Source organism: Nanorana parkeri, unplaced genomic scaffold (genome assembly GCF_000935625.1).
Source record: "Nanorana parkeri isolate BGI_ZX_2015 unplaced genomic scaffold, ASM93562v1 scaffold16, whole genome shotgun sequence".
Lineage (NCBI taxonomy): Eukaryota > Metazoa > Chordata > Amphibia > Anura > Dicroglossidae > Nanorana > Nanorana parkeri.
In genome coordinates this window covers 2666459-2688857 of record NW_017306284.1, presented here as the reverse complement: position 1 = coordinate 2688857, position 22399 = coordinate 2666459, and the positions used below count along the sequence as shown (strand labels likewise).

Sequence of the window (22399 nt, the reverse complement as noted above, 5' to 3'; positions counted from 1 at the left end):
GAAAGCTCACACTCGTACAGTCCGAACGGATCATTCTACATCCTTTGCAAGTTATTAAATAACCCCGTTTTGTCTCCATGCTTCCTTATGATGTGACTAGTGTTTCAGCTAGATACCTGAAGAGTTGAGATTTCCCGGATCAGAAGAAAATCACAATATTCCAGCTCTTTAAAAGGCGTAGTACGGAGATCACGCACTGCAGGACTCTTCTCTCTTCTTCTCTGTCAATATAACTCCAATAAACAAGTATGAAAGCACAAAGTCACCTGCGTTACTTCACATGAATTTGTCATTTATCTCATGATAATTATTAAAGCAAATGTTTATGTTACACAAATAAATACACTCATGCAAGAAACCACTCTAATGGTATCAATATCTCACAAATTAAAGTAGTATTAAACTCTCAAACCTTTTTTCGATAATGAATCCAGATGAAACAAGTGTATATTGCCCAGCAAAGTATTGCTTTACATTTTCGCCCAAGCACTTACAGTCATCATGTTTCTGAACAGCTCCAACTCTCTGCGCTTGGCTTCCCTGAACATCCTGTCCAGTACAAGATCACAAGGGACAGATCAGACTCCAGCAGCTGTCCATCTACTAGCCTGAAAAAGGGAGGAAGGAGGCATTTGAGGGCAAAGGAGTTTTGCCCATGTTAGCAAATGTAAATACCCGTCACTCACTCGCCTGCACAAGGATGACGTAGGCTCCATTTACATCTATGCGATGCATCAATAGGTAAAAGGTTACCGTGCAATGTGGTGCACTACAATGCACATGTAATGGATAAGTGGATTGGGGTGCCATTAAGAAATAATAGCACTGCACCACACCTAGCATTGCAACATGCGATGTGAGATCACAGGTGGCATCACAACCGCTCCCGCAGTGCATGTTACAATGTTGGTTCTGGGCCGACATCGCCAAACTTGCAACCTTTGAAAAGCTGCAAGGCCAGCTGTTGTCCGTCCCAACAGGCAACATCAAGATTATAGCAACACACCCCCACCACCACCCAGGCTAATTCTTATGTGTATGTTAGCAAAATAGTGGTGCGGCCCATCCCTTCCTGATTCCTTGCCGAAGCAAGGATGATTTAGGTTCCGTTTACATCTATGCAATGTGGAAGCACATGTGATGCCGCATGTTGCAATGTTGGATGTGGTGCCATTATTTCTTTATGGCACTCCAACTAACTTATCCATTCCATGTGCATTATACCGCACCACATTGCTAACGTATTACCATGCGATGTGGTGGAATTTGAAAGGTGCATGCACTTCTTTCAGTGAGATTTAGCTGCGATAAGCAGCCAACCACGGGCTCCACAAGCGCACCCTGCAGCACGTTTGCGATGTCTGGATATCGTTAACCACTTCCCGTCCGGCCGTTGTGATTAAAGGGCCGGATGGGACACTCTTGAATGCGGGTGGATGTTTTTAATTATCCGCATTTTAAACAGCCGGCGGTGGCTGTTTACTCATAAGCATTCAGGCGGCTATAGAGCCGCCCAATCGCTTGCATATGATCTGCAAGTGTGCAGCCCCCACCGCATCCTATCATGGGCTCCGCTGTCCCACACGTCTAGCAACCGGCACGGCAGCTCTCTGTACTGAGATCAGCACACATCCTCTTGCTGATCACAGATCTCTGAATGTAGAAGTGATGTGTATTTCAGCACTTCCGCCTTCATCTGTCATTTCTCCAGCTTCTGTAGCTAGATTGAGGTTGATGAAGCAGATCTCTGCTTCACCAGCTTCTTTGGGGGTCCCTAGGTGACATTAGGGGTCTAATTGATCCCTGATATATCCATAAAGAGGACCTGTCACTGTATATTTGCTGTTGCATAGGGGGCTTCTTAGCCCCCTATGTGATAGCAAGAAAAAAAAGTGTATAAAAGCAAAAAAAAGTCAAATGTAAAAAAGATTTTAAAACACAAAAGTCCCCCGCCCCCATGTATACACACATACAAACATGCATCAGGTGCACCTACATCTAAAAATGATGATTGCACCCATTGCGCCGCACATGTAACATTACCACGAACGTCGGAGTGAGAGCAATAATTCTAGGGACATCAATCACTGTTATCACTTACTTGATGAACTGTAAAAAAAAATGAAAGCGTCACCTATGGCCAATTTTGGGTGTGGCAGCTTTTTGCAAGCGCACACAATTTTAAGGCTTGAAATGTTTGGTGTTGATTTACCCGACGTGACCCCGACTTTTATATCTTACCAAAAAATTGGGTAATAATAAATGTTTCATAACAAAATGTAGGTAAAAGTTATTTTTTTTAAACTTGGTAAAAAATAAAACACTAGTGATCAAATACCACCAAAAGAAAGCTCATTGTGTTGCCACAAGTGATCTAAAATACTGAAAAATGGCCTTGACTGGAAGGGGTGTAACACCTGCAAGGCTTAGTTCACCTTTCTGGTGACCGGTTGAATGCATCGGGACAAGTGTGGTGACTTCACTGCACTTGTAGTTCATTCCTTACCTCCTCCAGCCCCATGCAGGCCAGGCGCTACCGCAAGGCAAGTCAAGCGGCCGCCCAAGGACGCTGATGGGGTGAGGGCGGCACTTTGCAGGAGGTGGCGGTTTCGGCGAGCACAGATTCAGGCAGCCTCGGCTGCAGAACCATCACATTATTCAGCCGAGAGAACGGCCGGGTGGAGGAAGAGGAGGGGCCGAGGCAGGGCTGTAGCGGGCCGAGTGAGATGCGACCCGTCCGCCCCAGGACCGCTGACGGGGCGGACTGATTGTAATTGCTGCAGCGCCGAGCAGCATGGAGGCTCCGGGGCTGTCACTGTGGACAGCGAGCGGCACTTTCCTGTTCTTCCAGTGTGGGCTCTGCAGGAGCAAAGCATCTGACCAGGCTGACTAAGGCGACAGCAACAAGTAGGTAGGTGGACCTGGGGAGGGCTTATCTTAAGGGCTTGGTAACAACAAAAGCGGTGCGTTCCAGAGCGGTAGCTGCTGGAACACACCGTGATCTTCCCCCTGCGTTCTGGGGCGGGAGGGGTGCATTAAAGTCAATGGCACTGCTTCCACGCCCTATTTTTTGCATTTGCAGTGGAACTGAATGCAGGCAAAGTTTTGCCAAGCATCCGATCGCATTGCGGGCAAGGGGGGGAGGGCGTGGAAGCGGTGCCATTTAATTCAATGCACCACCCTGCCCCCTCCCGCCCCAGAACGCAGGGGGAAGTTTTGTGAGCGGTCGCTCTGGAACGCACCGCTTTCAGTGTGAACAAGGCCTTAGTGTTCTTCTGTTTTTACTGCTAAGTCCACTGTTTTCCTGAGTCCAGTGCGTCACTTATTCCTGAGTCCAGTGCGTCACTTATTCCTGAGTCCAGTGCGTCACTAACTCTTGAATCCATTGCGTCGCTTATTCCTGAGCCCAGTGCATCGCTTATTCCTGAGCCCAGTGCGTCGCTTATTCCTGACCCCAGTGCGTCACTAATTCCTGAGCCCAGTGTCACTTACAGAGCCGCTACCATATAGGCAGGTCAAGCAGCTGCTTGACGGCGCCGGCGGGGGGCGCGGAAAGATCCGACTGGGAGGCCTATTTACGATGGCCACGGCGATCACACCTGTCAACGCTCCCTCTCTCTCCTCCAGGACGCTGCAGCTTCAGAGCGGCCAGGAGGAGAGGGAGCGCTCAAGGCCGTGACACACTGCACGCGAAGCAGCGCGGAGCGGTGGCGCGCTGCCTTTGCGAGCAGTGTGTCATATCACTTCTTCTCCGCACCTCAGCTTGCGAGAGCTCGCAGAGCTGAGCGTGCCGAGATGAACAATTTCAACTTCAGCCAATTGGCTCACGCGTATAAAACGGCGGGTTGCGACGTCTGGCCGGTTGTTACAGACGAGCCGATTGGCTGAAGGTGCAGTCAATCATCTGACTGCACACAGCTCACACACTGCACGCGAAGCTCCGTGCCGGAGTGGTTTGCTTCGCTCTGCACGGCTTTGCGTGCAGTGTGTCACGGCCTTTACAGTTGTGATCGTCCTTCGCCTGTGTAGGCAAAAATTCTTGCACCGTCCCTGGCCCCATGACGTAGTTGTGTACCACAATGGGAAAAATATAATAAATGCACTTTTTTTATTCTATTACTTTGGGTGCGTTTTTTTACATTTTTCCAAAAGTTGGCCTATGCTTGTAAACACACCAGATGTGTACATGCTATAGTAAACTCTCTGCCTGTAGAAATCTTGTGTACTTTCTAGGGAAAGCAAGTTTCCAGCGGTGGGTGAGCGAGTGCTGCCCATGAAGAGAGCCCCTCTCACACTTTCCATGTGCTCGCTATCCTGCTCAGCAACACGCTCAGCTCAGAACTTGCCCTCGCACTGCCCACTCCAAACATGGCGATTTCTGGCATTCTGCTGCGACGTCACCAAACCATCAGCCTATGAAAAGCCGCGATGCCCTTTCCAATAGGCGACGTATCTCCGCCCCCTCGGCTAATCCTATATAAGGGAGCCCGTTCGCAGCCGGCCCCGGCTGGCTCAATCCTGTCTGACTTCACCTCCATTTCCACGCAGGCAGCGCGCACAGGCAGTAGACGCTCTCCCGTGCCTCGTTCTTCATTTTTCTTTTCGCTGACGGATTACACAGCCAGGCGCTGCATCGATTCCCGCCCTCGCCGCCACTCGGGCTTATGGCAAAAATCGCCTCTGTCATTTCTACCTTGTGTTCCCACACTCTTTAAAAATTCCGCCAAAAAAGAGAAGACGATTCCCCAAATCCTTTGGGCCGTTGCCTCACGTAAGTACCTTGTGAGGGAAGGAACGAGGGGTGGGGGTTATTGGGTTTGTGTGAATGGAGCTGACATGGCGGACCAGGTTGTAGTGGTTGTCCGTGTATGTGGCGGACGGGCGTATTGTAGTGGCGGCCCCTGGTGGCGGGTTCGCATTTGCCTCGCGCCCTGAGACTGCTGGTGAGGCTGCGCGTGACCTGAGCCTTCTCTGGCCACGCGCCTGTGGCGGAGGGGACCGAGGTCACGTGGTGTCATCCTGCTGCAGGGTTAAGGGGTGGGGCTTAGGTGACAGCGCGGCAAATTTAAATCTCTCCAGGCAGCTGTCACTGGGCTCTGCTAGTGGCAGGCTGTGGAGGGCAGTGCTGGGAGGTATGGGGCTAATAACACCGCTGCATGCCAGCTCATCTCCTTCATAGTATAGGCCACATTTTGCCAAAATATGATAAAGGAAAACGGTGCATTTATTATATTTGCGAATTAAAACATGCATAGCATTGTACCTGTGATTTGTGCACGGGCTCCTACATTGTTTACGTTCTTGCCCCAGGTCTATACAGTGGGACTGACCTTTATGTAGGGATGGAGCTACAGTATAAGCGTGTTGACATCACCACACTTGTGCCAAAAGTGATCTGAGACCCTCTGCATGCTACCAGGAGACGTGCTTTGCGTTTTGGGACCTGTTCACAAGAGGAGCGTTGGGCTCTATGCATAGGGCTCAAGTTGCCTTGTGTTCTATGATGTCAGTTAACAGCTCCACTGCACTGCAAAAAAAAAAGTAGGAATTAGAACAGTATGTTGCAACGCACTACACCGCATCACAATGTTGCAGCAATTCCAAAAGCTTAACAGTGTGATGGACTTTAATGAGCACACTGCACCACTTTATAGCGTCCGCCAGTAGCTATGTGGTAGTGCAGAGTAGTGAACGGGCTATAAGGTGTGTGTATGGGGGAGGGGGTTTGTGACCTTGGCTTATGTTGCATCCTTAGTATGGGTGTAGTATGAAGCCTGCAAAACAGAATAGTCACCAGCACTCAAGTTTTCTTCAAAACAAAATCCTCTGTCTTGAAGAAAACTAGTGCTGGCGACCATTCTACTGCAAGTATTTGGTGGCGCCATCTGTGGTCACTTCAGCACCCCCCACACAATATATGGGGCTTCCCACCCAGATGCTTCTGCTTGCCTTAACTTTGTTCCTCAGCAGCTTGAACGAAAAGCCCTTTGGAAGCCCTAGGTATCTGATTGGGGTTTACGCAGGATGAACAACCTCAGCTCTTCTGTGAGTGGCTGGTCAGGCACCTAGTACTGCATTGTGGGAGGAAGGGAAAAAAGTAATGTGTCCCATTCGTGGAAGTACTGGGTATCTCTGTGCTCAAGAGGGAAGAGGAGTGTATGCAGGGGATGGGAATACACTTCAAGTGACACAAAACTTGAGTTAAATCTTAAAAATACATTCAACTACCCCAACTATTAACAAAAATGTATCTTATTTGTGTGTCACTCGGCTGTAGATCCTCAAATCATCTCTGAATTGGTGCTGACACTGTCCTTCCTTCTGGAGGGGGGCTACCTTTGTTCCCCATGATTAGACCTGCAACAACTAATCGAATCAATAAGAATTGTTAACGATTCTCATTATAGATTAGTTGACTCTGCAACGCTGCGGTTCTGCTCCTCCGCTGGTGCTGGCTGTAGCTGTCTGTCCTTCAATCCCTGCTGCTCTCCCGAGGCAGCGGGAAAACAGACCACTGTAGCAGGCAGGAGAGAACGCTGTTCCTCTGCTTTGTGTCTCTGCTGTCTTCCCTCTCCCCCCCTCTTCAAAACTTGGGCTTGTGATTCCCCCCATGTAATAGCAATGAGGTAAAAACCCTGTCCAACCCTGTGAACGCGCATATACGAACGGAAACACAAGTTGGGTACACCTACATAGAAAAACGACGATTGCGCTACATGTTAGGTACTTGTGGTACTGCAATGCCATGCGTTCCAGTGCAAATGCAGAAAAATTTGCAAATAAGATACATTTTTGTTAATAGTTAGGGTCCTTGGATGTATTTATGATTTGACGCCTGAGTTTAGTGTCACTTTAAGCAGTGAGCAGATATCTTTCATGCCAGCCCTGTATAAGTAGTTGATTGAAGATGACCATTTCCTTTCAAAGAGCCAAGTGCACTTTTTCCTCGTATGTCTGGACTGTTGTGACAATTACAACTGTTTGATTTGTCTTGGGCTGAACATGCGTCCTTCTTATTGGCACCGGAACACATGTTAATGCACTACTGTACATTGTGGGCTGCCATGTTACAAGAAATAGTGCATGCTCCTATTTTTGATGGCAGGCAATTCCAATGCATAAGCTGACGTAAAACAAGGCTCATTCACTGCCACAGCCAGAATCCAGCCATAGAGCAAAAGTTGATTTCGTGCTGGGTGTTTATAAAGTATGAAATACAAAGGAAACATGTCTGGCTAGCTGAAGCTTTTCTTTTGTCTTCTAGATGTGCTATCTAGAGGGCATGGCTCAGTTTGGGGCACCCTTCAATGGGTGATGGATAGGTGTTTGTATCTAGCACAGGGATGGACAAATCAATATGAAATTCAGAATCAAGTCTGTTTAATCCAGGCGCCAACTCCATTGAGAACAGATGACAAATAGAACCTTTTGTCAAGCTCTGTGTAGCTGCAAGCACTGTAAGACGTGTTACCCTCTAAATGTACCAAATTATAATAATGAACTAGAATGAACTTCAACTAGAATAAAAAATCTCTATAATAAGTGCTAAACAACACATGCAATCAAAGTGTTCACAATTGCTCTTGTAAATATGAATCCTAAATATCCCTCTGGAAAGTTCGATCATGTATTCCGTGTTCAGATGTGCACAAATGTGGAATCACACGTATAAAGTGCTCAAGATTTGTCCCAAGTTCTTTATACAAAGTCCATGCACCAACTCCCCTGGATAGTTCTAGTATATCATGATATCAGTTCTGAGCGCTGTGACATGCCCCTGGATAGTCCTAGTATATCATATCTTTTCTGAGCGCTGTGACATGCCCCTGGATAGTTCTAGTATATCATGATATCAGTTTTGAGCACTGTGACATGCCCCTGGATAGTTCTAGTATATCATGATATCTGTTCTGAGCGCTGTGACATGCCCCTCGATAGTTCTAGTATATCATGACATCTGTTGTGAGCACTGATATGCCCCTGGATAATTCTAGTATATCATATCTGTTCTGAGTGCTGTCATATGCCCCTGGATCTAGCATATCATGATATCTGTTCTGAGTGCTGTGACATGCCCCTGGATCTAGCATATTATGATATCTGTTCTGAGTGTTGTGACATGCTCCTGGATCTAGCATATTATGATATCTGTTCTGAGTGTTGTGACATGCTCCTGGATGGTGCTAGTATATCATGATATCTGTTCTTAGCGCTGTGACATGCTCCTGGATAGTTAAGCAAATTCCATTTCACAGCCCAGCCAAGGCCCCATTCACACTGAGCGACATGAAAATTGAGCGATATTGCGCGACGAGCTATATTGAGCGACTTGTCGCAACTTTTTCCTATTGGGCTGTATGCAATCAGGAGCAATATCGCTCGAAAAAAGGGCCATGTAGGAGCGACAAGCTACCAGCGACGAGCTACAAGCGATATTGAGTGACGATGTGAACAGCTCCATTGAAATGGATTGGAGAAGCTACAGAGAGCAATATCGCGTGGAAATATGATCGATATCGCTGGAAAAATCGCTAGATAAATCGATCAGTGTGAATGGGCCCTAAGACTGTCCATCTACTTGAAGCTCATCGGTAATATATGAATCGTCACATCAGTGCGTTTGAGGTTAATACAATTTCCACTGACCTCTTTCCTATAGTCTATCCCCAGAATGTTCTTTTGCACTGTTTGTAGGTTATAATTAGTGTAAGTTGTGTAGCACGGTCATAATTGTGGTAGGTTTAACTCACTGGACTCGCGCTGTTTGCTTTGACGTGCCAGTGGTGGTTGGGTGGTGTGTTTTCAGAGAATATTGGCACATTGAACTTTTTTAATTGAACCGTTAACCATGGCGGCTGCTTATTGTAGCCGGTTAGCCCGCTCTATTTTTAACATGGTTGATGTCTGTCACATGGTAGCGTGTGATTTCTGGTCGCTTTGCTCTTCACATTGGCTTTTATTCGACTCTGTCTTCACTCATAGACGTTTGCTGTGGTGCATTAGCCTAGTTCGAGGGCCGTCTAGACAGTGTGGTAATTGGTTTACTGACAGGTAGCTTGTTATTGCAGGGACATGGTAAGCTGGAAAGGGACTTAGGAGTATGGAAAACGGACATGGAGCTGTCCGGAGTATACCGAGGTGAAGTTAAGATAGGTTGTGCTTTTCATTTTGCGTCCTGCAGTAAAGTTGGCACAATGCAGGTATTCCATGTGCAGGAGAATGCTGATCAAGGAGCAGGATTTGTATCAGTTTTTGACATGAGTTTCCAATAAATCCACGTTTGATTATCCTTGAAGGAACTTGGTGTGCTGGTGACATCTTTCTCAGGTTTTGTATTAGGACACATTGTTGTGTTCTATAGCTTTAGATATCCACACAGGTCAATAAAGTCCATTGAAGGACTCGGACCCCCCATGTATGAGGCCACCTGCAGAAACATTCACTTTTGTATAACTCAAAAACATGAGTGTCATATATTGTCCTGTGGATACAAAGATTCAGATTGAAATAGAATGCTTGAGTTCTGAATGGCAGTGAAAAGGTTAATTGTTATTTGAAGGGCTGGCGATTCCACCCAAGTCATGGCCTCCTTTGGCGCCGGCATTCCCTTTTACCAATCTCTATCATTTTTGGGGTGGTGTGGTGGCAACAGTGCAAATGGAGGGAATGTAGGGTGGGGTGAGGGATTTCTTTCCGGTCTGGGCCAGCCCAAGCTAGTTCTCTCCTTCCTGTCGTTAAATGAACAATATACTCTGCTGGTGTCGGGTCTCACCCTCAGTCCGATGGACCAGCCGAGTGCACGATGAAGTGACAGAGAGAGATGGCTTCTTTAAATGTCCCAGGTAAATGCGTTCGCTTTGTAGTCAGATTGATTACTGTGGCTGTAGTGTCAACAGATGAAAATCTAGACCGACTTTACGTGATCACTTGCAGCAGATAACAGAACATTTCGGTGGGATTCTTCTTGTGAACTGGTCACTGGAAAGAACACTTTCCGATGTGCACAACTTTAATTTCTTCCATGGTCAGAAAATTGGCAGTTTTGGCAATTCCCTAGAAAATAGAGATCCAGCCTAGAAAATAGAGATCCAGCCCCGATTGTAGAGAACTAGTTTGTACCCGTACTGAACTTTACGATGTGATTTTCACTCCATTTGAAATCCTGGAACCTTCGTTGTGTGAGCGGCTACATGTCTGCGCTCTCTTCTCAGAGATCGGGGTTAAATGATCTGCCTGGAAAGAACGCTCTCATAAATTCCATGCCCCTGACGGTTTCCGAATGCTTAATGTGTGTGTTCTGTATCTTAGCAGGTGCGTCTGACAACAATGCTCTGTAATGGCACTTGTACTTAATTTGCATGTATTGTTGTCCTGGGTTCTTCTGTGATATTGGAACTTTAGGTGGTTAATCACATGTGATGAAGTTCCATTTGGAGCAGTTCTGTTGCAACCAAACACATCTAAGATGCTGCATTTTGGTAAATATTAGCTTTATGCTGTAGTAAAATGTGCTGGTGATGTTTACCAACAGCCACAAAGCAAACGCAGAAGAGTTACCAGTTGTTTTTGTATCGGGTTTACTATAAGATTGTATCTTGCTTCCTAAATCCCCATCTGCTGCTAAGCAGTAGCACTGCCGGTGTTCTGTTGAAAGCTCCAACTCGTCGAAAGCTCCAACTACCACACTGCCGGGTACTTGCAAGTTGGAGATTTCGACCAGACGGCGTTAGACTGCAAAACACAAAGACTAACGTAGCTCTGTGCAGCTGCATTTTTAACAATATTCAGCAGATGGCAAACGTGACAGGTATTCTGAAAACGCTATGCGCGCATGCGCACCGCAACTGTGTGTTGTGAGATTGTAGCTCTCTCACTAAATAGTGAAGCTCAGAAGTATACAATCCCTGTTCAGTGTATTCTGTTTGGACCCATGCCTCACTATATATAGGTTTACTGCAAAAAATATTTCTTTAGTTGAATATTTCTGCCAGCGCTTCATTGCAGACAAACATTGCAAAGCCACTGTCCCGCAATTCACAATGCTATTGTCAGCTTGCTTGCTCCAGCTGGTCATGGGGCTGCCTATCCGATGTGACCTTATAGACGTCCCAACAGTCATATGAAGGAGTACAAACGACAGTCTGACCACCAGAGTCTGCTAGTTGTGAGGCTGTGATTTAGCACCATCATGTTACTGGCAGGATCTCAGGTGAGAAGCTTATGAAAACTCCACACTGAGGCATGATTACAAACATGCAATTTGGTGCCCTGTGGCAACACGTGTGATGTGACCTGTGGTATTTCTCTTTCTGCATGCTACTTTGTAACAGCATGCTATTCATTAAGGGCAGCCCAGTGTACGTTGCTGCACTATGCATGTTCAGGTGTGAAAAGACACACGAAAATGTATGATAAAGTACCATGGGGTGGTGTGTTTTGGAAAAAAAGGTGCAGGGACTTCTGGTGCGGTTGCCATGCGTAGCGAAGCCCAATGATGTAAAGCCTCTGCCCTTCGCAGTGTACAAAAACATTTATACAAGTGTGCATGGGGGCTCAGAGCTGGACAAATCCCAGGAGCCAAAATTCACCGCTGGTGCCCAACTTTTGGGATTTTTCTCTTGTTTTCTATGGCGTTGGCTCCTAAATTTGATAGTAAGATGGCCACTTTTGTGGTAGGTCCTCCTATGTACACTGTAATAGGCTCAGCCAGCCCCAGTTTCTTTTGTCTTGGATTCTCCCAACATCTTAATTCCCCCGTACACAATTCTGGGTTTTTGTCCACTTGGAATTTTGGGTTTTCGACTCCAGTATAAAATGAAATAAAAACTCTGCAGCTTTATCGTGTATAGAAGTTGAGAAACGAGACATTAAGTGTTATTTATCGCATCTGTTTGTTTTGGGGAAGTGACACTTTAAGTAGAATAGTGCTGATGTCATTGTATGACAACGCAGCAACTTGTTCTGATAAAGACTAAAGTCCACAGAGTTCTCTACAATCGTTTTGTAATGTTACTGATAAATGGAAAACAATCTCTCCAACGAGGCAGCTTAGGTATCCCCGGGCAGAAGGGAAATTCCTTATCAATTTGTCACAGTCCGGATTACATATTATGCAAAAAATTATGTATGTGTGTTTTTATACTCCCCAGCGTGTTCTCGTATTTTGGGCTAGGGCTGCAGACAACTATTTTCATAATCCATCAGTTGCCCGATTATTTTTTAAACTCAATTTGTATAAAAACAAAAATCTCTCTCTCCCTTTCTCTTTCTCTCTCTCCCTTTCTCTTTCTCTCTCTCCCTTTCTCTTTCTCTCTCTCCCTTTCTCTTTCTCTCTCTCCCTTTCTCTTTCTCTCTCTCCCTTTCTCTCTCTCCCTTTCTCTCTCTCCCTTTCTCTCTCTCCCTTTCTCTCTCTCTCTCTCCCTTTCTCCTTCCCCAACCAACTAATCGATGAGAATAGTTGCCAACTATTCTCATTGATTTAGTCAATTAGTTGTTGCAGCCCTATTTCACTAGTTCATAACGAGTCCGTGCTCTAAGATACTGATTTCTTTTTCACGATTGTCCTGCTGAAAAATCATGTTCTGTCGCTAATAAACATTTAGAATGCCGTTTGACTACCATGAAAGCTTTACGAGATTTGGAAGTAAAACCTCTTTGAATGTTGTCATTGCCCAGAGTGATTCTAAAGCTGTTACTCATTAGAGATCAGATACAAAATGTATTGCACTAGAACACTGACAATTCTTGCTGGTGGCAGGATCCTTAAAGTACAACTCCACATTACATAATGGATATGGCTTCTTCACTGGCTGGAATGCCAGAGTCTTTGCCAGTGAGGGAGCTGAGACAGAGCTACATCGAGCTAGATTGGTCAGTGAGGGAGCAGTGCTATAGGAGAAGGTATGATTGACTTGCAGTGACCATATATGTTACAATCTGACCATACAGTCTTTGCACAATCCACTTTACCAAAACATTGTAATATGAGGACGTATCTAATCTCTCAAATCACTTTGGATCTAATCAGGCAGACCTTTGCAATACATAGTTGTTTGTATAAAGAAGATTGTATAATCCAATTATAATGTGAATTGAGCTTTGATATTGTCGCGGGCAGGTTCTTGAATCACTAGTATGACATGGCTCTTACACTTCAAGCTTGAACTACATCTACCTGATCTGTGTAATATGTGCCTGCTTGAATATCTTCCACACTGGTCATATCTTTACTGTTTAGACCTAGTTTAGGATATCTGTTGTCAGGAGTATAATCCACTAAAAACCTTTCTTGTTAAATATATATTGCATAAACATGCACACCCAGATCACCTGAGTGCAGATTCATGACTGTAAAGTGTGTGACAGGAGACTGTCCTGGGTGCAAACTGATGTAGCTCTCTCAGCAGTCAATGTTATCCTTCATTCTATTGGAATTACTAAACGAAGGACATAGATTATTTGTCTGCTCAGCTGGTTGAGAGGTAGTTTTGTACTTCAACAGTTTACATTGTTCATGGTGACTTTAACTGCTGGATTGTTTGCTTTTCTTGTGATAGTTCAAACTATTTTCAAGCCATTGAAACATTATTTTTTTTTTCCTTTCACAGGGCGGATTTTCTGCATTAAACTATCCAGCGGGGCTAGGAAAGGCGCTCTATAGAGAACAGTTCGACTTCAACGCAGAGCCGCCTTGGCATCCTAGCTGATGATAGGAGGTTCCATCTCCTAACTTGTCCATGTAAGTGTCCATGTTGCTTTTTCTTTGTAGCTGTAATCCTGCAACCTGAAAGTGAAACATCTTCATACATCCTAAAAATGTTTTCTAGAGAAAAACCACTTTCATTTAGAGAACAGCTTAAAATACGTTGGGTACATGATTTACATTGGGTACATGATTTACATTGGGTACATGATTGACGTGATGAAGAGCTTATTCCTTTAACCACTTGCCATCCGCCCGTTGTAAAAAAAACGGACGGACGGCACTGCAGCATTGGCGGGTTGCCGTCTCCAGACGACATTTTTTTTCTGCTCGCGCGTGCCCCCGCACGGGCAGAAAAGACCCGACCAATGCAAACACCCGTTACCGGGTGTTTCACATATAGACGATCAGATCTCTGCTTCATCAGCTTCTTTTGGGGTCCACAGGTGACATTAGGGGTCCTAGAGACCCCTAATGTCTCCATAAAGAGGACCTATATGTAACATAAAAAAGTAAAATAAAATAAAAGTCGCATATAAAAAAAGTGAAAATTTTTAACTCCCCCACGTTTACGCACCTATAAACGTAAATACGCGCCCGGTGCCACAGCGAGCAAAAACGACAATTGCGCTACACATGTTGCATATCGCAGCGAACGTCGCAGTGAGAGCAATCATTTTAGGGCCATCAATCACTGATAACATTAAACTGATGAGCGGTAACAGCTTTTAAAGCGTCGCCTATGGCCAATTTTGGGTATTATCGTTTTTTGAGGTTTCGCGCGCGCATGCAATTTTAAGGCTTAACATGTTTGGTGTCTTTTTACCCGCCTCCAGTGGTGAATAAATACCACCAAAAGAAAGCTCTATCTGTCCCCAAAAAATGGTATCAAATTCATTTCAGTACAGCGTTGCATGGCGGAATAAATGTCAGTCAAAGTACCGCAGCGCTGAATACTGAAAAATGGCCTGGATGGGAAGGGGGTTTAACACCGCGGATGTCAACTGGTTAAACTTTTCATGCTTCCTCTTAACAAGTACAGACGAAAAGTTCCTCTAACATATTGAGATTGGAATTGGATTAGTGGCACTAAACTCAGGAGTCAAATCTTAAAAATGCATTCAAGTACCTTAACAGAAATGTATCTTTGTGTATCACTCGGCTGTAGATCCTCAAATCATCTCTGAATTGGTGCTGATACTGTCCTTCCTTCTGGAGGGTGACTACTATTCTCCATGGTCCCTGTGTGTGTTGTAAAGTAGTCACCGCTCGAAGCTCTCTCTCATGATGGACTACAATCTCACTTTTACTAACTAATTTAATACAAATTAGTGAACTAAACATGAGATTGTAGTCCATCACAGGAGTGAGCTTGGAGCGGTGACTACTTTACAACACACACAGGGACCATGGGGAACAAAAGTAGCCCCCCTCCAGAAGGAAGGACAGTGTCAGCTCCAATTCAGAGATGATAGGAGGATCTACAGCCGAGTGATACACAAATAAGATACATTTTTGTTCATAGTTGAGATACTTGAATGCATTTTTAAGATTTAACTCCTGAGTTTAGTGTCACTTTAAGGAATTTGTGTAAAATGTGGACAACCTCTTAAAAAAATGTTAATGAGAAGTAACCTGGTGTAACACATTACTTCTGGAATTACCAATGTATGAAACTTCTAAACCTGAATGAGGTACTTGGCTGTATAAATGAGAAGCCATCCTGTGTCCTGTCTAAGAGCTCCAATATTGGTCATTGATGTCTGTTGTCTTTTGTGGTAGCACATTCTATTCCCTGTTCTAAAAATTACCCAAGGCTATTTGTCGCATTTGTTTGCTAACAGATGTAACAAATTGTTCCCTATGGCGAAAGTTACACAGTCAGGGTCAGGTCTGTGGAAAAGGCTACATGGGCAGTGGCCTAGGAAAGCAGAGTACTCAAGGTTCTTGTCTGACAGCCAGCTACTCGTCCCTACTTATCTTTTAAAACACAAACCTGTCAGGTGCAGATGGAGAACGCATTTGGCGGCACATGCATTACAGCAGCACATGGTATTTGATCGGGCCCTTTGTGATTGGTGCCACTATTGTAGGATATTTTAGTAGTCCATTGTGGCTTTGAGTAATCTCCCATGTTGCTTGTCATGTCACCTGTCATCATATAAAATGAACTGACGGATGACCACTGTCTGAAAATGCTATTGTCTGGTATTGTTAGTCCTGATGCAATCTGAGTGACAATCAAATACTTTCCTGCAGGCTTGTTCTGAGTCATTTAGGTTGTGGAAACGAGGATTGATTCAGGGCCGGATTTACTCTCCTACTCCAGTGCCAGGTTCCTCAATGCACACACACACACACACACACACACACACACCCCCCATAGAGAATTGCAGGCGCAATACAAAACGGGCGTCAGCTTCCCCGCTGTACATTTAGCTATGCTTGCCCAAAGCAGGGCTAAATGTAAAAAAAACTACCCGCCCCACGCCCAGAACTGCATGTCCCGGGCATCAGGAGATAGGAATTCCACACCGCTGCTGCCCCGAGGCCTGGCCTTGGTTGGCCTTGTGGGAAATCTGACCCTGGATAGACTTGACAGCCAGGGAGCTTGCACCTGAAGAACAAAACAATGACAGCTTCCCGGTTTTCCTTTAATGTTCCTATAGAGCTTGTATCTACTTCTATCTGCAGAATCCAGTTAGAATCCTTCACCGGTTTAGCTTATGATTTGATATACATGTTGGCCCCATCACTGACCAGAGGAGCTTGCAGCTTCATTCCGTAGCTTCCCATTTTTCACTATTGCTGAATATCGCAGCAACTTTTTCCAATTGTGTTCTGACAGTCTGTTTAATGTGTGCTGACAGATTAGAATGTTACAAATGTAAAAAGGTTTTTTTTAAATAGCGTAATATCAATTGTTACCACAAGCAAAGCTCCTGACTTCATCCACTGAGCCAGAGCTCGGAAAAGCTTGTAAATCTAAACAGTTTATACACTTCTCCAATCTGATGTTTATAGATCTGTCTTCAGTGAGCTCCAGATATACATCCATTATTCTGAGATTTTGGATGAAGCCAGTTATTTATAGTAGTAATGTAAACAGGCTATTTTGGTTCACTGGGTCATTTTCCAGTTTGAGCACGTATGGGGCTTTCTTTAGACATGAATTGTTTGAGTTCTTAAACCGCCTAGACACAATATAGTCTGATTGTTAGTCATGTGCCTGTCCTAATTGCTGATGTGTCCTGCATGCTTTTCCATGGCCACTGGGAATAATGAAAGCTGTGACATGTTTAAAATAGAACACCCTGGGTGTGCCTATCACCCATTGTGTTGGGGGGAGACGTGCAGACATTTTGGACTTGATAGCATCAGGCAACTGAAACTTTCTTTGTGTCGATGTCCCGAAAGCTAGCAATTAAGGGATATGCAAGAAATAGCTTATTGTGTCCAAGGCGGCACTGGTGGACTGGCTGCCAATTTCATGGGGCACCATTAGAAAGCTGGGGCGATATTGTCTCCTGAATGCTAATGGAAAACTGTACAGATGAATTTGGGCAGTGCCTGGCCGTCATGTACAGCAACTTTATTGTGCAGTGACTTCATTGCTTTAGAAAGATGACTCCTGTTCAGTGAAAGGAAACCTATACTAAGAATATTGACGCTTTTAGTCATACAAACCCCAACAACCAACAAAGTTTTCTAGCAGGCTGGAAAGACGGATGTCGTACCATTGTACAGTATTTGCGGTTGGAGACTCCCCATCAAACTTATGAATATAGGCCGAAAACGCAATCGAACACGAAAATCGGCCGATATTTGTTAAGTGTGTATGTGCACCTTTAGGGGTCAACACACCTGTTACAATCTGGCTTTTCAATCAACTTTAGATTTACCAAATCTATGTAATATGCGGACCTACTCAATCTATCCAATCGATCTGTCTACAATCAGGTAGGCCCTTGTACTACACACTTGTTGGTAGGTCTAAAGGAGATTGTACAATCAGATTGTAACGTGTGTGGTGAAATTTAGAGGCAGTTACACAAGTCAGGATCAACACATCAGACTGTTCCATGCTTGCTAGATTGTCACATTTTATTGTGACCCTCAATAGGTAAAACAATTCTATATTTGACCAAACCAAGTCTCCATCATAGCCATGGATTTCAACGATAGAAAAAGAATACATGTACACAAGTCATATGGTGTCAAATAATGACTTATTGCAGTATTCGCCTCAAAGTAAATGTTTTTTTTTTTTGCGACTTTAATCACCTGCTGTCCAGGCGTTGTAATTAAACGGCCGGACAGCGGCTTCTTGAATGTGGGTGGGCATTTTTAACGTCCCGTCCCGCTAGCGGCGGGCACCAGTGGGAAATCGGCTTTGAAGGTAAACAGCCAGCGATGTAGAGACGCCCGATCGCTTGTAATGTGCGGTTGTGCGCCCCCTCCGCCACTGCTGCCGATCCCGAGCTCCGATGTGCCTGGTGTGAGCCCAGGACCAGTACAGCAGCTCTGCGGCCGGAGATCAAACTGAGCTCAGTACTCGGAGCTCCGTTTGATCTCCTCCTCCTCTTCGGAATGCGATGTAGATTACATCACTGCCTGCATTCCTCTGTCACTCTCCGGTACAAAAACCATAGAGAAGCTGGTGAAGCAGGTCTCTGCTTCATCAGCTTCTCTGGGGGTCCCAAGGTGACATTAGGGGTCTTTAAGACCCCTGATGTCTCCATAAAGAGGACCTGTCACTGCAAATTGCCTATCACATAGGGAGCTTGTTTGCTCCCTATGTGATAGCAATAAAGTACAGTGGAAAAAAAAGTTTAAAAAAATTAGTTACAAAAAAATTAAGTCACATCAAAGCAATAAAAATTAAAGTCCCCCGCCCCCACAGTCAAAGTAAAGTAAAAAAAACAGTTTTTAAAATGAAATAAAATAAATCTAATAATAAAAAAAAAAAATGTAAAGTACCCCGCCCCCGCGAGCATGCGCGTCGCCACGTAAACACGCGTCGGGTGCGCCTACGCATGAAAACGACGAACGCGCTACACATGTTGGGTATCGCCGCGCACGCCGGAGTGAGAGCAATAATTCTAGGGCCAGTATTTTGGGGTATCTCTAAATTGATGACCTGTGGGGGCTTTTAAAGTGTCTTTTATTGACTTTTTGGGGTACTGCAGTTTTTCGCCGTTTCACGGTCGCACGCAATCTGTAAACTGGGCATGTTGGGTATCGTTTTACTTGTTGTAACCTCATCTTTTATATTTCATTAAAAAAATGGGTAATTTGTTGTGTTTTGGGGCATTTAATTAAATTTGTCACTAAATTTTGGGGTTTAATAAGGAGTTGCGCTAATATTGCGCAACATAAAAATTTTCAACTACCACCATTTTATTCTATAGGGTCTTGGCATTCAGAAAATATATAATGTTGGGGGGTTTTACGTCATTTTCAGGCCTAAAATGTGGAATATAACATGGGTGCAAAAATTGAAAAAAGGGCCTCAGTCATGAAGGGGTTAAAGGCTATGTGTACACCTGACCATCATCCCAGGCCTCTTGACCTAAGTAGCTGACTAGGACTGCAGCAGCTTCCTCCAATTTTTACATCCTTCAGTGAAATCTCACTGCTGGCTGCGACTGTGCAGTGGACTTGTGTAGGGCCAGTCTTCCAAATGCTGGAAGTGCTCAGGAGACAGCCCAATACAAATCCTGGGCTCATTGTGCAGGTGTGAGCAGTGCTGAGAATATTTGGCTGTAGGATGGCATCACTGGACCCGATCGTCCAACTAAAAACAAAACATTCATAAGATTTATTTCGAGTGCTTTGGAGTTGATGGGCTGACCTGCAGAGGTTTTCCCCAGTCATCTTCCAGGACAGCCCATGAGAGACAGAGGCTCCTTCTCTCAGACCGGAAACCTGTCACCATACAGAAATAAAATTGCCTTCCAGAATCCCCCTCACTTGTTTCCTCTGTCTGGGCTCTCTCTGGTATTGTGAGTGTTCTTGGTCCCCGGAGCCCCTCATTCCCAGTACGGAATGGAGGAGGCCTGGTTCCCTGTCCTCTTTGGTGCCTGGTGAGGGCCAGCGCCGGGAATCGCATATCCCCCCTGGTGGGCTAGTAGTTCTGCTGTTGGATGCCTCGCATGTTTCTTTGAGCTATGGTGGACCAGTTTTTTTTTTTCCCGAAGTATGGGATTCATACTTTAAAGTGAATCTCCACGTAACACATTTGCTCTAAATGTTGGACGGCATATTGAATTACATGCTGGATTAAGGTATGTTAACCATAGTTAGGGAATGGTTATAACTGATTTCCCTTCACTTCCTGTCCTGTAAATTCAGCAGGAAGGTGAAAAATATCTTTCCAATCTGAGGAATATCTTGTCTTAGACTAGTGTCCCCACTGGAAGATCTCCCACTCTGTTCCTGTTCTGGTGGCAATTGAACATTTTAGATTTAACCCTCACTTTTGTGACACTGGTGATGAACTAGGACACAGGCAGTAACAATCCCTCACCACTTTATCCAAATCTAAGAAAGTATTGAGTTTAGTTTTACTTTGTCCCTTGAAGACTCCAGTTGGGATTCTCCAGATTACCAGATTCCTCAATTCTGCAGCCACGGCAAAGCCAAATCATTCATGCTGCTTCAATGTGTCCTCAATGGTGTAAGCAAATTGCTGGAAGAGTTTTGGTGGGAGGGGGACAGACGTGAAGAATGCATGAAAATTTGCCCCAGTTTTTATACATTTCCCTCAATAAGTAAAATATCCCCATGCCGAATGCAAACTCTGCAAGAGGTTTCTGCCTACACAATCCCCTTGTCCCACTCCAGTCTATTGTGTGTACAGATTATTTTCTAATGCCGGTAATGGATTTTCATAATGTCACTAGTGAGAAGAGTACCACTCGAGACTGCGAATGTGGCCCTTGAGTATACGTACCATAGGACTCTAAGGCAGAGACGTTGGATTAATCGGCACTGAAAATGGCATTTACCGGTCTTTCCAGTATGGCTTTACAGGATCGTCGGACTGAACTTCAGGCAGACATAAAAGACACATAAATGTAGCTCTGTATTTGAAATCATTTAATTGATTTGTTAAATATGTTGTGTGCGTTTTACTTTACCGGGCCCGGAGAAGGGATCTGGCGACGGCTTTACAATAGAAGCGATTCTTGCGACTCAGCTGACGGCTTTACAAATGTAGACAGAGTCCTGGCGTCTTTAGCCGCCGGTAGTCTGTTTAAACGGGCCTGCTGCCAGTGATGTACTATGGACGTTAATGCATACAGGACTCAATGGGCAGTGGTCTGTAGGGTGCCTGGTCTTTAGGTTTACAAATACAGCTTTCTTAAAACCCATCCTATGGAACTCTACCCCAACCTGTCCGACTATCTACAAATCTGACTGCCTTTAGGTGATCCCTTAAGACTCATCTCTTCAGGGAAGTCTATCCCACCTCAACCTAACCCCTCATCCATCACATTCTCAAACAATTCATCCCCACACAGCTACCTCCTCATATATCACTTGCCCCTCCCTTTTAGATTGCAAGCCCTCAGGGGCAGGGCCCTCCATACCATCTTGTCTTAAATTGTATTGTGATTGTAATGTCTTCCTTATATTGTAAAGTATTGCACAAACTGTTGGCTCTATAAAAATCCTGTATAATAATAATAATACATTTGATTACAGAATTGGATTTTCAGCCACGTGACTAGAATTTTCAAATCCCATTGGACTCAATTGAAAATAACCAATTTTCTTCGAAAAAAAAGTATCCATAACTGGTGTTTTTGTGAATTGAGCTGATTTTAGCATGTGCAAAGCATCTAGATATCTGTTTATACTGTTTTACGTATTAAAGTACTTGCTATATAGTAATTTTTTATTTTTTTTATTTTAGTTTGTTGCATATTAGGACTTGAAAAGACTTGTAGACCCTTTTATTTGACGTTTCCTGGTTTATGATTGTCGGCTTTGCGGTATACGGCTGAGATGAAAGGTTTTAACGAAGATGCAAATTACTCCATTGGCCTACTGGATGATTCTGCAACCCCAAAAGATGTCATTAATAATTACATATATGAGCATACCCTGGTGAGTCCTTCCTCTGCAGGTCTTGGTATGTTGGGGTACACTAAAGTTACAGTCCATGTACCCATTGCACTCCTGACCACTCATCCATTGAGATAAGATGGTGGTCGACGGATGGCCACTGTCTCATTGATGCAGATAAATATGGGCACTGGCACTCCAATGCTAGAATACGTCTATTTAATGACATACGTGCAAAACATACTTATTGCGTCGTTTCGGGGGTCATGTAGGATCCCCTTCATCAGGCAGAACAAGGGGTACACTAAAGATCCCTGCATGAGAAATGTAATCTTTAACTTTTTAGTCAAATTGAAAACTTAGGGATTTGTCACATTTCTAAAGAGCAGCAAGGATATGTAACTCCTAATAACCTGTAGGAACTGAGCAGATTGTCTGGTCTGACATGGTAAACTCACATTTTGCTATGCTTTAGTTTAGGTGGCTTTGCACTGTTGCTGCTTCAATTGACGCCAGCAGTATGATCAAGTCAATAATGTATTTCAGAGGTGGACAAAATAATATGGGGTTTAGGAGCCGGACTGTCCAATCCAGGAGCCAGTAGGCTTTTATTTCAGAAACCGT

The 22399-nt window shown here is 44.6% G+C and overlaps 1 protein-coding gene across 2 annotated transcripts in view; it reads left to right on the top strand.

Moving 5' to 3' along the window:
* Positions 1-4456: 4456 nt before the first annotated feature.
* AZIN1 (antizyme inhibitor 1) overlaps positions 4457-22399 on the top strand; it is a 31724-nt gene continuing 13781 nt past the window's right edge. Inside the window, exons 1-3 of one of the 2 annotated variants that reach the window (XM_018559384.1) lie at positions 4457-4771; positions 13608-13738; positions 21624-21817. In XM_018559384.1, the coding sequence (XP_018414886.1) occupies positions 21716-21817 (102 nt within the window). In that variant the 5' untranslated portion in view covers positions 4457-4771; positions 13608-13738; positions 21624-21715. The remainder of the gene's footprint in view (positions 4772-13607; positions 13739-21623; positions 21818-22399) is intronic. The other variant, XM_018559375.1, reaches the window with a different exon arrangement.